We start from the raw sequence: 15,442 nt of genomic DNA, 5'->3' as shown, positions 1-15,442 counted from the left end.
TTACCGATTGAAATGTTTCAGAAAACTTGCAATGCGTTTTTGGTTGATTACATACTCACTAGCTTAGCAAATTAATCTGTCTTCAAAATACATTTTATAGCTCTGGTGGAAGACAACAATTTCCCTGTGTTTTTTTAATGTAATTAAAATGCCTATGATGAAAATTTGCTAGGCTGGATGTTTCATGAGATATTACAATTTAGTTAAAAGCTATGAGGCTGAACGTTGTATGATGTGAAATTCATGTCTATTCATTAGTTCAACAAAAAAAATAAGACATTTCAACGAAGAATGGAAATATATATATTTTTTTTAATATGACTGCAAATCAACTGACGATTGCTAAAAAAGGAAATATCGGCATTTTCAGACAATGTACTTAACTGTGAAACAAAATATCCAGGAAATACGATAAAGATTGAAAGGACTATTTATCGTTGCAGCAAATCATGTTTGTATTATTGCATCATTGAGAGTGTCATATATTAATCATAAATAAAAAAGCATTTATTGATGGAACTTGAATTAAAAAATGGTTTTTGGCGGTCGCAGATTCAATCTTATCAATTTTAAAAATATAATTAATAAGACATTCGAAAAATATAATCTCGAGACGAATTAAAAAATGAATTGATGGTAATTTTACTAAAAGATATTTTTTATTTAAAAATAGAGTACACTACAGCACTAAATCAGACTTAATACACATATTGTTATGGAATTGATTATTTAAAAGCTAGTTTATCTTTAAAATAATCAATTTTATACGAGGCAGTCACTTTTGTTGCACCCTAATGTATGTTGGTTTAGCGAAAGTCGTGTTCTTGTGGAGTTTTTAGAGTAAAGAGAAGACATGAAAAGAGTCCTCTCTGATAAAAGTGATAGTTATTCACAATTAAAACACAAAGAGTGAATATTAAATTTGTCGTCCTTACTAGGCTTAAGTTCAAAACTCAGTGATTGGAATCTTGAATTACAAGGCAGGGATAAAAAATATAGATATGATAAGCTCAATAAAAACTTTACAACCTCGTAATATTTTTTTAAGGCAAATTTTAAAAATGGGATATTTTAGCATTTTACGTCCATTGAAAATATTTGTGTATATATTCTGATATAACTTAATACAATTCAAATATATTGATCCTTAAAATTTTGAAAAGCAATTTAAGACGAGATTCGTTGATTTTGGAAAGGTTAAAAAATATCACAAAGGTTAAAAATATATTTTTCTCAAATTCCTTTCAAAAAGATATCAACGAAGACGAAATCGCAAGTCAAAGTTTTATAATATTTAAAGCAAATCAAGATGAACAAGATTTATATTTATAATCCAAAGATTTGTAAATTCACTAAAGATAAATACATAATCCAATCAAATGCGATACAAAAATAAATGTCTCGTTTTGACTCCACATATTTGACTGAATGCGCATTTTTTGACAGTGTAAAATCGGATATACAAAATCATTTGAGTGATGAACATATAGATAAAGTTTAGGTTGTTTTTTTGCATAATCTTGCCTTCAAAAATATTACTAAATCTGGGCAGATCAACGATCTCATTAATAATATTTTATATAATGTAGTATTTACTATGTTTCTATTATTTTTATTATTATTTATATGTTTATGTGTTGAATTGTTTTTTTTTGACTGAAATGTTTAATAAGCATTCTATATTTGTAAACTTATTTTTTTATTATTATTTACCTCTTGCACATTGGTAGGTCATAATGATTTGCATAGAAGGAATTAGATTGACACTACTAAAATAAAAAATGATGTTGTTTCTTTTTGAGTTTGTTATCTTCTTCTGTTTTTTGAATAATAGTGTGAGACTGCTTAATATTTTATAATTTAAACGTTTAAAAATAAATTCTGCAATTGATTTTTACTATAAAAAATCGTTTGATTGAATTCTTATTTAAAATGTTAAGGCCAATTTTCTGGCAACACCATAGTTGACAGCTTTGAACTATCGGAGGTTATGTGTCGTTTTAAATACATACTTTGAAACATTGCAGTTTGTTATGTAAATTATTTTTAAGCTGTCGGTTTTACTCTTGCTGTTTTAATCCAGCTTTAACGAATATTAAGATACTGTGAAATAAATATGTCGATGTCATCGAATGCTAGCAGTAAACGAACAGTGTTCGTCGGCGGATTGGCCGAAGAAGCCGACGAGAAAGTCTTACACGCCGCCTTTATACCGTTTGGTGATCTCGTAGACATACAAATTCCACTAGATTATGAAACCGAAAAGCACAGAGGGTTTGCTTTTATCGAATTTGAAAGTGCCGAGGACGCTTCAGCAGCCATTGACAACATGGTATGTTTGCTTAGGTTCTTGATGTATATATAATGCGACAATTATATGATTTACTTTTTTAGAATGATGCTGAATTATTCGGTAGAACGATCCGAGTCAACATTGCAACTCCTCAAAGAATCAAAGAAGGCTCTACCAGGCCAGTATGGAGCGAAGATAGTTGGTTACAAAAACACGCAGGTGCACAATTACCGGGTGCGAAAAATGATATAGACGGAGAAGAAACTCCTGAAGCCGAAACCAAAAAGGTTAAATCTTTTGCATTATATCTACATTCATAGAAATGGACTTATTTAGCTTCTTTATTCATCTTATTTAGTCTTTTCTCCTTCAAAGTTCATTTTTATTCTATAGGGTTGATGGTTTAATGGTATAATGTTATATTTTTCAAAGTCGTTTCCACAAACATCACAATCTGTATTTTTATATAGCAACACATTTTTTGAATAGCCTTACTAAATATAATTTTTATAGGAAACTGGAGAGAAAATATTACCGACGATATCTGGAACCAAAAACCCACAAGTATATCTGGATATATCAGCTGGAAGACGTGAGCTAGGACGAGTGATAATTTTGCTTAGAGCTGACGTCGTACCCAAAACTGCAGAGAACTTCCGCGCCTTATGCACTCATGAGATGGGATTCGGTTATCAAGGATGCAGTTTTCATCGTATAATACCAGATTTTGTATGTTTTATATAAGTTTTTTTTTATGTTATAGGTCATACCATATAAATTTGCCAAATTTATGGGTTAGAATTAAAATTTATATATTCGATATTCTTACCGAAACAATATATAGTTTATTAAAATGAACTGCATCACCATAAATAGTCTTTTTCCAATTTTATAAAAACCTACATTTGGTTTAGGAATAATTTACTTCTTAAATATAATTAAAAAGTTATGCCGTCGATGAAGATCTTGAATGATATAACAAAGCTTTATAGTTCACAGAATTTATTTTCTTGACTGATATTCGCAAGTTGATGTTAATCTTCGAATGACTTTTAATATGATTTATTTTTAATTAGATGTGTCAAGCTGGCGATTTTACTAATAATAACGGAACTGGCGGTAAATCAATATATGGAAGACGGTTTGACGATGAAAACTTTGAACTGAAGCATACAGGTCCAGGAACGTTGAGTATGGCAAATTCAGGAGCAAATTCAAACGGATCTCAATTTTTCTTATGCACAGCCAGGTCAGTATTAAATTTATTTTAGTGTTGTAGAAAACTAATGTTAAATAAATTAAGCTAAATCTAAAAAAAAATATTATTTTACTCTATTATCTTCATGGATAACCATTTTATATTATTCAATATATCATATTTTTATTTTTAAAATTGATGTGATTTTTGTGTATTAATATAATTGTTATTTATTTCAGAACTGATTGGTTAGACGGAAAACACGTTGTATTTGGACATGTCATTGCTGGTATGAATGTGATAAAAAAGGTTGAAGGTTACGGAAGTAAGAGCGGAGCGACGTCTGAAAAAATCACCATTACAAATTGTGGAGAAATGCAGTAAATATGTTTATAATATTTTTTTACGATTATTAAAACACTGATTTATTTAACATATTTATTTTATTATTTGTTTTGACGTACATAAAAAAACATAAATAGGTAATAATTTGTTTTGAAAAAAATGTGTGTATAAATGACACAAATTAATAAGTTATTTAAATTCTAAATCTATTTTTTAAAAACTTCATCATCTAAGCTGGCTTTCCGTTTTGTGTCTATCGACTTGTCGTTAGTTTTTTCATCTGCCGAGCTAATCCTAGATGGTTTTTGAGGTCCTATATCAGAAATGAAATATTTACTAACAGATTCTGTATTCAAGTTCTCATGAGTCGACATTTGCTCAGACATTGAACTTTTATTACTGTTCATTTCGACAACCCTAGGTCTTTCAATCGTAATCGTTTCTTTTTTAATCGTATGCAACACTTTAATAACACTCTTAGAGTTATCGGCTTCGTTATCCGGTTTAGTTCCTTTTTCTAAAGCCTGCCATTTTAACTCATCGATCTTTTCTTTGTTATCCTCGAAGTTCAAATTAACGTCGGTCGTCAACAAGATATGCGAGACTGGTCGTTTCTTTTCGTATTTAGTGCAGTCCGGACTGTCCTCGGTTTTATCAGTGGCGTGTATCATGTCATAAAAAAATATTTCACGGGGACTCAACGGCGGCTTAGAATCGATTACGTCGGACGTTGGCGGCGTATTAACTTCAACCAAATGGAGATAATCTTTAAACTTTTCTTTTCCCATCGATTCCATGCTGCTGACACTGACAGTTTTTGGTGTCGGTTCCGGGAGGTTTTCCTTATCACCCTTTAAAGGTACTTTTTCACCGAAAAACTCAATACTCGAATATCGATTAGCAAGCTCCACATCTACTGGTTGTAAATTGGGCGGTTTTTTGGTTTTAATAGTTTTTTCTATCTTATCAGAGCTCAAGACGTCGAAGTTTTTAGTTTTAATATTTTTTGTGCTGTTGTCGTGCGTCGTTATTATGATACTAGAAGATCCGGAACTCTTGCGCTTGTCACTCTTAAGACTGTTCCTCTTCTCCTCGATCAATTTCTTCCTCCTAGATATAATGATTTCATCTTCAGGTTGCTGCTTTTGAACGTACACTTCATATTTAGGACCGGCGATAACCTTGTCGGCGAGCGATGCTGGTTTTTGGCAACACGAATTGAAGCTCTCTTTATTTTTTCCGCAACTACTGCAACATTTAGCCGATATTTTATCTGGACAGTATTTTTCGCCTTTGATATGGAACGTTGAGCATCTATTGCACAGTATTTCTACGTCGTCGCCGTATTCCGGGTTTAAAAACACTTCGTTATAGTCATCCCTGGGTATGTAGACACCGCGATGCGGAGAGAAGACTTTCAATAAAACTAACAGCGCCAGCACGAAAAAGAGGAAGACTACAAAAGCCACTCCCCAATATATATAAGACCATGCAGACGGCCAACCATTTCTTTCTTCCGGACTGTATGTTTGAAGGAGTTTAGCGTAGATAATCGGGCAAATGACCACCCACAATAATCCACACCATATTGTGATGATGATTAAACGTGTGTTCCATTTAGAGTTCTCCTGCATGCTCGTATCAGGTACTGAAGAATTTTTTTCGCGAGCTTTTTTAAAGGTCATTTTTCAACATACGTTCAGTCGTATCTGTACCGTAACTAACAAAATTTATATGCATTAAAATGTATAATACAGGAAACCCTTATCTTATTAATACCACATCCTGCGAAAAATAATCGCTTATCTAACAACAAACACATGTAAAATTAATAAAGGTTAATGTTTTTCAAAAATAAGTTTTAATTTTTTTAATAATTTATTAAAACATCAAATATTGTATATAGTATAATAAAAAATAAATAGTATTTTCTTAGGTATTATATACATATACTTTATGCTGCCACGAGATCCATCAAGGATATGTTTTTCAGAATGGAATTGGCCACGTCCATTATTTCGGCAGCTATCGAGTCGGCCAAGTTGTCTTTTTGAGTTTGCACTACACGATCACTAAGTCGGTTCAGTACCCAATTAAGGATCTTATTGACAAATCCATTCCCTAACAATCCACTAAAGTTTACCTGTAATTGGATTTTAATTAGATAAGTATGCAGCTTTTAACGAAAACAATTAATCTTCTATTCGTATGTAGTAAACATATTTAGAATGTTAAATAAATGATTCGATCTGAATTATTAAGACTATAGGCAAACGCAACGTTTTACGTGCAAGATAAAAAACTTAAATAACTAGGGAAGTGGTAAAAAAATATTTTTCTGCAATTGTTAATATTATTTGTGATGATGAGAATCATACTAAAATAACGTATTTATTATTTTACCTTGGTCTTTCCTACATCTAAACTGATATGGAATGCTTTAATGTTCAGACTGCCGTTAGCCTTTTGTAGATTAGCTACTCCTTTAACTGTAATATCTTGCATTTCAATCCTGAAAAAAAAGCATTTTTAAAAATGTCCATTTTAAAATACTTCTAATACCAATACAAGTAATTTTACCATGCATTTCCCTTTGGCTTAAACGGAATCACTTTGGCGACCTTTCCATTTGAAGCATACTTAGCTGTAAAATATGTTAATCAGCATTATTTAGATATCGCATTTAAAGGAATAACAATTAGAACTCACAAGTGAATATCAATTCGGGAATATTGATATCAAACTTCAACATCATATCGCTCATTTGAAAGCTCAAATCGTCAATAATGAACTCCCTGATTCCGGTAATGACTATGTCGAAAAGGTCAATTGATGATCTGAAGAATATCAGTCGATTAATTAGGTAAAAATATTTTTTTACATGAAAATATACGATCTAACCTGATGATGCCTTTCTGGTATACATAAAAGTTAATCTTAGGTATTTTCACAGGATCGAGCGGCGGAATTCCTAAGTTGGGAAACCCCTGTTCGAATTGGTCGCGTGACTCTTCTATGATCTTGACTAGCTTTTCGTTAATGCTGTTGACGCCGTCTTGGTTAGACTGAGAAACGATGCCATAGCTGATGTTCAAGTGTTGCAATTGAAGTTTTTGTACGAGCGATTCATCTGTGGTGAATAACGGTATATTTAAAAAACAATCGTTTAAAAAAAAGTCAATATTCCATTCTAACACGAAGGAATATTTCATGATACTGGAATTCGGTGTTTTAATGTGCGACTACATTATTGAGGTCTCTCATTTTGCATTACAAACCCCAGAATTTTTGATAACGTAAGTTAAAATTTCTAAAAGAGAATAATAAAAATAGTCTTAAAATTTTTTAATCAATAGATGTAAATTTTTGGGTAACGTAAAATAAAAATTGAAAGCTAATTAATTTATATCTAGTGTATTTTATTTTTATTAAAAAAATATATTTACAAAAAAATTGAATAGCATCTTAAACTTCAGTCGTTGGCAAGTTATAACAGTTAATGTGAACCACATTAAATTTATTATATAATTTTTTTTCGTGTAATACAAACATTTATTCCATAAATGGTAGCATAATAAACCTTAGTTTTTGCTGGTAGATACTACAGAACCGGTTAAACATCAAAGGTCATAGAGGTAGATTTTACCTGTCCAGTGTAGATTGTTTCCCTTTGAGGATAATTCTGAGATCATAGGGAAGCCCAGCGAGATTTCCCAGAAATGATTAATTGAAGCTTGTTACGAATAATCAGTAATCGAACGACGTTACTACGTTTTTTACGTTAGTCTAAAGCCAGGTCCAGACGTGTGTAACGTGTAATATATCATATAATGTAATGTGAATTCTTTGTGTGGACGGCACCACGAGCATTACACATAATGCTCGTTCTGATTCGTATTAATAAAATATGGTAAATTTTGTGCAATTTCAAAGTTACACATAGATATAAAATCTGGACTTGTTTATAATTCCATAAACCAGAGAGAATTTTAAATTTTAACGAGTCGAAGAAACTAATTGTTAAAACCAGATTTTGATCATAGTTGATTGCTTATTGTAAAAATAATATTTAATATTGTTGCACTGCATGAAAATAATATATTAAATTTTAATAACGAAACAATAACCAAAATATACATAACACACGGACACCCAAATCTAAATGTAACATCAACAGGTTGTTATACAAATGCACGTGCATTCACAATCAATTGGCACAGTTCCAGTTTATATGAGGTGTAAAACCATTGAATGAACATTTCCATCTCTTTCGATCCATATATACACTTATTCATTCACACGTTTCTTTTATATTCCAAATCATAATAATAATGTATATTGATTGTCAATAATTTGAATTTATTGGCCATAACCACTCGACCATGCGTCATTGGTTGGGAATGGCTGATGGTCACGTGACAACTGTCAGGTGTCTGATGTCTTACACAGGTGGGCCATTTAGAAGGCAGCTACGTTTCATGTCTGGGCGCCATCGTAGCGGCGCTCGTTCGCGTCCGGCATGCCGACGGCTTTCGCGTGGCATGCGGCCGCCGCACGTGCATATTTTACTATCGATTTCAGCTCAGGGAAGCGTAACTGGTGCACTCGAGCGCGAATTTCAATTTTTCAACTTTTGGTCGAGAGCCGCCGCTCGGCGACCATGGCCGGAAGCCTATTATATTTTTAATGAATGACTTTAAAAAGTAATAAATATGTTATTAAACTTAATGAACAATTAAGGAAAAATACAACAAAAAAGGGGAAATCTTATAAAATATATATAACTTATTTACATGTCCTTAAATATTTACAAGCAATGAGATATCATAAAAAATAAGATAAAATTATGTTAAATAAAGAAAAATATAAATTTGTACATTTTTAGTCTTATCATAACAAGTAAAGCATGATGCTAAACAAAAGTTATAGTAAAATTTGTTTGTATAAATAATAATATGGCGCAAAATAAACGATGGCACGATTTTATTGCTTTTGACGTGAATTTTTTACTTTTGAGGAGTGATAATTGTTTTTTGAGCTCTCTTATCGGACCAATATCGGTTTAGACATGCTTCATTCGATTCTCACTTATTGTAAATCATAATATTATTATAAAGTTGATATGAACGCTAGATAACCGAACGATTCCACTGCGATGTCGACGGCACGATTTTATTGCTTTTGACGTGGAGTCTAAAGAGGAGCCCCATTGAATTTAACCGGAAACAAAGAATGCCTAAAATATATTTTTATATTTCTGTTAAAAAATCATACAAAATTTTAATAGGTAAAAATTTGAATAGTTTTATTTTGTAATGAATAATCAAAAATTTTACTGGCCAAAATTCAGTTTTGATGTACTATTTTGAAATTGTGTAATATGCTATCGTCGTCGTCGTAGTGTGAATGATGGAGCGTTCACATTACGACGGCGACGGCACGATTTTATTACTTTTGATATGTTTGATTTGTACTATTAAAGTAAATAAAAAAAATGTAAAAGTAAAAAAAAATCGCACGGGGTTCAAAGCGGCTGCTTCGCTCGCCTTGTCCTTACGCCGGGCCTGCATAAGATCATCACCGCGTCCGTGCAGTACGAAAGTCAATAGATTAAGAACGACTGGACGAGAGTTTCTCGCTCGGCTTACGCCAAACATATTTTGGCAATAACGTCCTAAAGAAGTCGGAACAATGTCATTTGATTATTTATTTTATTAGCCATTTTTGTCATTTGTTTTAATTTCATTTACTAAACATTTATGTTGCGGTTAATCCCAGAGCTGCCATACGTCAAGATTTGATATTATATTTATTGTAACTAAAATTTTCTTAAATAATATATATTATATATAATAAATTAAGCGTCTTCGCGTAGGATAGGTAAAGTTCGTTATTAAGGATGCAACGAAAATATGTCACACTTTGAAACTAATAATTGTAGATCAATTAGTAATACATTATTATATATCTTATATAGTCCTAATAAAGTAGTGTTATTTAATTACCTTAGATTTTGCTTCGCCACACACTTTTTCATGGTTTATAACTAGTTATTAAATAACGATTGGTAATATCATAGACAAAACCATTTATAACTTGTGGACGATTCGCTCTTTTTTTGTTTTACGTAGCCTTAAACGAGTAACTGTAAAATAACTGTTGTTTCATTTATTAATTACATAACTTCACAATTTTTCAGTGACTGGTGTTTTTATTTCATTTAATTTTAATCGGTTCTTAACCCAACATAAAATAAATAGTCGAAACAAATATTGTAGCTATCTTATCTTAAAAATGCGAATTATACCATTGTGTTTCGTATCTTGGATTAAATAAAAAACATTATTTTCCTTTATTTCGATTTATTGATTTTAATCAACCGATTATATCGCTTAGCTTTATGTTTCCCAATATTTCGTCGATCACGTCGAACAGCGCTTCTGAAAGTTGCTCTGAGATGGCATCCTTCTGGCCTTGGATTACGTCATCGGCGAATTGATTCAGGACAAAGTTCAATATTTCGATGATTTTCTGATTTTCAACTATTCCAGTTATATTTACCTGTTGAAATTGATGACGATTGTAAATACAACTAATTTTGAAAGGTAGTGGATAGATTTATCCGAATTCTTTTTTAACATTAAGCAGCAGTAAGATTTTTTAAATAATAAAAAAAAAACATAACTTTGCAGTATTTATTATATTAAATTTATAAATATATTATACACAATAGGTATATTACATACACACAAAAGAATTCGGACAAATCAAGCATACGAATATTATACATTTTCATAGAAAAGTATTACACATCTTTTTGTTATGGTTTTCAATATTTATCCCAATATATCGCTAAGCTTAATATCTTTAATGGCTTCTCCTATGACTTCGAATAATATTTCGCTGATTGTTTCGGATATGGCTGCCATTTGTTCGTGGATCATATCGTCAGTGAGGTTGCTCAATAGCCAATTCATGATATCACCAATCGGTCCATCACCGACGATTCCAGACACGTAAAACTATCAGGATATGCGATGGTTAAACATGAACATTAATTAAAACTCAATCATACAAACTCACCGATGTATGTTCAACGTCCAAATTCATTTTGAAAGACCTGAGCCTCAGGTATCCATCGATTGTTGTGCCGAGAGTCGCTTTCCCGGCGATTGAGAAGTTTTCCATCCTCGCCCTAATCATATAAATTGTTAAAAAGCATAATCTAACCTCACCTCAATATTAAAAGTAATAATCTCACAGTCAACATATAATTACGTTTAACGGGGGTTAAGTTATCATTATTTGAGTCGCGCATTAAGTCTTACGTTTTTTGTATAGGTGAATACCTATTACTGTTCAAAAATGTTTACCCAAAGTTCCAGTCCATTTGAGGCTTAAAAATACGAGACTCAAATAAAAATCGTCAACTGAATTCTTTACACAGTAGATAAACATTTAAATTTAAAATACCTAGCGTGTCCTTCGATGTTGAAGGGAAATACAACAGCAATTCTTCCACTGGCATCAAAAGCAGCTAAAATGTTAATAGAACATTACATCAGTGACATTGCATGCTTATAAATTATTTTTTAGTTATTTAAAATCATTACAATTAAACGTGATATCTGGAACGAGGAGCTCCATCTCCAAGCTCAATCCGATTATCTTGAATTTGACTTTTTCAATGATGAACTGCTTCAAGCCAGTTACTAATATATCTCTAATGTTGACATTGGCTCTATAATGACGTGTTAATTTAATATGTGTTTAAAATATATTTAAAATCAAAAACACTCACTTGAATATCATCGGTTGATTGAGCTTAAAGCTGATCTGATCGTAAGTGAATGGATCCAATGGTGGGATTCCATAATCTGGGTATCCGACTTCGAAGTTTTCCCTGGCTTTTTCCAAAAGTTCGATGATCTTGTTTTCGATCGCTCCTCTGGGCGCTTTTTGAACAATGACTTCCAATGGTACGCTATCGTCTTTTTTGTAGGAAGTGTATGGGAAAGGGTTCAAGAGTTCGACATAATCATCTTCTACAAAAATAATACATTTGTAGAATCATATATAGATATTAATGCTTTTGTGTATAATATATTAAAAATTTCTTACCGATTCTTTTATCATCTATGAATAAGCTGAATTTCGCATTCGCTACTGCGAATAGAGCAGCAAATATGAAGAGCAACTTCATCTTATCGTTGTAATGAAAAAACTAGAATTGAAATCACACTATAGTTCTAGGGAAAAATTCGTTAAACCACGCTTGTAACAATTGTAATGGTGCGAATGATCAAAATTTAATTCAATGCTCCAATTTATGCTTATTCCAATCTAATCTTATTAGCGGGACTGGATTTTACAGATTTTAATGATAGTACTGATTTATTGTTTGTAAATATTTATTAGATCTGATTGTTTTTTTAATAATGCCCCCTGACCTCTTTAAAAATACGTGCTTATACATGTATTATGTGTCAGGTGGTCCTAAAAGCCTTTACCTTTTTTTAAATATTATAACGTGTAATACTTTTGCTAAATGATATATTCTCCATCTTTTTCTACAATTATTCTCTACATAATAATCAATTTTTATATATCTGATTCGAAATCGTTTTTATATCTGTTTCTGTAAAATATTTTTTCCAACTAAACTGTTTCAAAGATCTAAATAGGCGTTTGGAGCAATGTATGAAGAATACGGTGGATGAGAAAGGAGTTCCCATGTAAATCCATTGATTTTTTCTTCTTGGATACATTTGAAATTGTTCAAAACAAGATCTCAATGGCTTAAAATTACGAAAACGACGATGCCCATATTCATTGATAGCAGAAATAAAGAATAAAATTATATTAATAGTTTATTATACAGAATTTAATTATTTTTTATTCTATAATATTCACATAAATATTTATAACTTAAATTTAATTAAGGTTTACCGTTAGTAGCAATAAATAAATATACGAGAACAAATCTTTCGACAATAAATATTAACGAGATATTCTAAAATAAATATTAAATATGCAATAATTAAAATAAATAAACTACATTTTAATCACATAAATATCACAATCATTAACCACATAAATCTGTTAAATGTTCCAATTAATATGAAATGCTTATTTAATCCATCGGCAATTTTTTTTATCTGTAGTTAAATTTCCATTAATATTTAGAATAACTTTTTTCTCATTTTTAATTTCAGGAATATTTTTGATAATTAATTTAATATTTCTCCATATTTTAATTTGGTTATTATTAGTACCATTAAACATTTTATTGTAGTAATATATTTTTTAAATCGGAAATTTGTATAAATAATGCGAATATTAATTACTTTCCAAAACAACATATTGTACATCACATTGTCTACAAAGCATATCTTTCATATCGATGCGCAAACATACAAAATGTTTATTTTTACGTGTTTGGTATGCCGGCAAACGCTATTTAGCGAATACACCAATTCAAGTAATATGAATAATACTGAAGAATATTATTGATAAAACACCGGTCAAAATTGGTATTGAGAATATACGGCTTTGTTTGTTGCATATAGGAATTTCCGACCGACGGTTATATACATCATTTTGATTGCTATCAAATCACTAATGTGCGATAAAGCGCTAATAAAACATCTGCGTAGTTCACCGATTAAATGTTGTCTAAATATTTTTATTAATAACAATATTTGTACATTAATATAATGCAATACAATATAATCTAAACATGCAAAAAATAATGATTAACCTATGATGTCACTCAATTTGATGTTCGCCAAAACTTCGTTCAAAACGTCGTATAGTACGTCACCGAGTTTATCGCCCATGTTTGCTACCTGGTTGATGAGGAAACCGTTGGTGACGAGGTTTATGAGCCAGTTGACGATCACATTCAGAGGGCCGTTGCCGATAATGCCAGAGAAGTAAAACTGCAATTAAATTTCGTTAATTCATCTCCAAAATGTTAAAGTGGTGTAATTAATTCTAATTACCGATGTCTTTTCGACCGAGAAATTCAAAGTCAACGATCTCAACTTCAAGTGTCCGCTGCTTGTTGTACCCAGAGCTGCCTTGCCACCAACCCTGAAGTGCTTCAACTTTAACCTGAAATAAACACAATTAGAAATACACACGCAGTGATTTGAATAAAATTCAATTAACCATTAAGAGCCTGAAGTTCGAGCTACACAAGAAGACAACAGGAGAATGCAGGTTCATTATTGAAGATATTATTGGTTTGCGGACAAACCGACCTTTTGAAATGCAATTTGAAGGAGGAATGGGATAGAGAAGGGAAGTCTCCGCGATTGTTTTTAATAAAGTTATATACATGATGCGTGAATATGCAGAGTGGTAACTAAAATAATTAATTACAACGTCAAAGAAGCGAACAAACTAAAAAGTCACCGTTGCGTAAAATTAATTGTATTGAAAGCGCCTGAGTATTAATTTTTAAAATGCTACAACCGTTATATCCAATCATCAGAAATTCGTTATAACAAATGGAATACATACTTGACTCCACCTCCGAACTGGAACGGAACAACGAGAGTGATTCTTCCATCGACGTCAAAATCAGCTAAAACAATAAATATTTATGCATTAATAAAACATATAAATGGATGTTAATAAATATTAAGAAACATTAATACATTTGTATACGAATGATGGAACGTCAATACCAAATTCGAAAGACAATCTCAAAACATTGAATTTGATCTTTTCAGTGATGAATTTCTTAAGACCTGTGACTGATATATCTTTGAGGGAGAGAGTTGCCCTGAAACATAATTCCTTTTTTAATGATCCTGTAATCTGTCAATACTCATGTTTTTTATGACTTACTTGAATAGGTACGGTTGAACAAACTTAAATGATACGATGTCCTTTTTGAAGGGATCCAAAGGTGGTATTCCTTGCTCTGGGAATCCAACAGATAGCTGTTTACGGATGTCTTCTAACCAAGCTTCAATTTTATCGTCGATTACGTTTCTTGCGATAGTTTCGTTTACGTATATTGCTACATTTTCGCCTTTTGTCACTGTGAATTGCGTTATGTCCAAACTCTGAAGAATAGAATTGTCTTCAAGATCTGCAAATAGATTAGCGTTAATATTTTTTTTATGATTGTATTTTTGAAAAATTTTTATTTATACTAATTTGTTCGTCGTCTATGAAAATTTCTAATTCTGCATTCGCCAAAGCGAGCACCGCAGTTATAAAGAGAAGAATCTTCATTTTTAAGAAAAAGAATTACTGATTTTCTAAGAATTGGTTAGTTGAATAATGAAATATTGTTTTATAAAGCTTTATATATACTGATTTTTTATTATCAAACTAGTGATTTATTTGATAAAGTATTAATTCCCCAGTTGATATCATATACTTAATTTTAGTTAATATGGTTTAATGGTTTTAAGAAGATTAGTGTTAAATTTTAAAACAAGATATTCAATTCATTAATATTGTTTTATTTTGAGTATTTTATAATAAAATAATAATTTAATATGTTAATTTTGTTGCTATGGTCTTGAAACTAAAAAATAAGATGTATTAATTGAAAATGGTTTATTAATATTTCTGTTTTTGATGTT

The 15,442-nt window shown here is 31.1% G+C and overlaps 4 protein-coding genes across 5 annotated transcripts; 1 reads left to right on the top strand and 3 right to left on the bottom strand.

Annotated features, from left to right (window-relative positions):
• The first annotated feature begins 1,913 nt into the window (after positions 1–1,913).
• On the top strand, positions 1,914–3,926 carry cyp33 (peptidylprolyl isomerase cyclophilin-33). The gene is made up of 5 exons (XM_088205255.1): positions 1,914–2,332; positions 2,395–2,580; positions 2,807–3,022; positions 3,370–3,542; positions 3,731–3,926. The coding sequence occupies exons 1-5, from the start codon at positions 2,117–2,119 to the stop codon at positions 3,873–3,875; spliced, it is 936 nt and encodes a 311-aa protein (XP_088061381.1). The 5' UTR covers positions 1,914–2,116; the 3' UTR covers positions 3,876–3,926.
• A 1,769-nt stretch (positions 3,927–5,695) lies between these two features.
• LOC148237616 (uncharacterized) lies at positions 5,696–8,469 on the bottom strand. The gene is made up of 6 exons (XM_088205256.1): positions 8,282–8,469; positions 6,738–6,966; positions 6,546–6,673; positions 6,417–6,480; positions 6,240–6,348; positions 5,696–5,979 (listed from the first exon to the last, which is right to left on the bottom strand). The coding sequence occupies exons 1-6, from the start codon at positions 8,292–8,294 to the stop codon at positions 5,791–5,793; spliced, it is 732 nt and encodes a 243-aa protein (XP_088061382.1). The 5' UTR covers positions 8,295–8,469; the 3' UTR covers positions 5,696–5,790.
• A 1,712-nt stretch (positions 8,470–10,181) lies between these two features.
• Positions 10,182–12,121, bottom strand: LOC148237615 (uncharacterized). 2 transcript variants are annotated; one of them, XM_088205816.1, is made up of 6 exons: positions 11,958–12,121; positions 11,638–11,881; positions 11,450–11,577; positions 11,310–11,373; positions 10,920–11,031; positions 10,182–10,397 (listed from the first exon to the last, which is right to left on the bottom strand). In XM_088205816.1, the coding sequence occupies exons 1-6, from the start codon at positions 12,037–12,039 to the stop codon at positions 10,212–10,214; spliced, it is 816 nt and encodes a 271-aa protein (XP_088061942.1). In that variant the 5' UTR covers positions 12,040–12,121; the 3' UTR covers positions 10,182–10,211. The 2 variants fall into 2 exon arrangements, with proteins under 2 accessions (XP_088061942.1, XP_088061941.1); XM_088205815.1 differs by lacking the exon at positions 10,182–10,397 and adding an exon at positions 10,531–10,858.
• A 1,384-nt stretch (positions 12,122–13,505) lies between these two features.
• LOC148237614 (uncharacterized) lies at positions 13,506–15,118 on the bottom strand. Its single transcript, XM_088205814.1, has 6 exons — positions 15,005–15,118; positions 14,694–14,940; positions 14,501–14,628; positions 14,364–14,427; positions 13,841–13,952; positions 13,506–13,777 (listed from the first exon to the last, which is right to left on the bottom strand). The coding sequence occupies exons 1-6, from the start codon at positions 15,084–15,086 to the stop codon at positions 13,592–13,594; spliced, it is 819 nt and encodes a 272-aa protein (XP_088061940.1). The 5' UTR covers positions 15,087–15,118; the 3' UTR covers positions 13,506–13,591.
• Between the last annotated feature and the right edge of the window lie 324 nt (positions 15,119–15,442).

Source organism: Plectrocnemia conspersa, unplaced genomic scaffold, assembly GCF_051122295.1.
Source record: "Plectrocnemia conspersa isolate PC_06_02 unplaced genomic scaffold, ASM5112229v1 ptg000002l, whole genome shotgun sequence".
Taxonomy (NCBI): domain Eukaryota; kingdom Metazoa; phylum Arthropoda; class Insecta; order Trichoptera; family Polycentropodidae; genus Plectrocnemia; species Plectrocnemia conspersa.
This window is presented reverse-complemented; position numbering and strand designations above follow the sequence as displayed.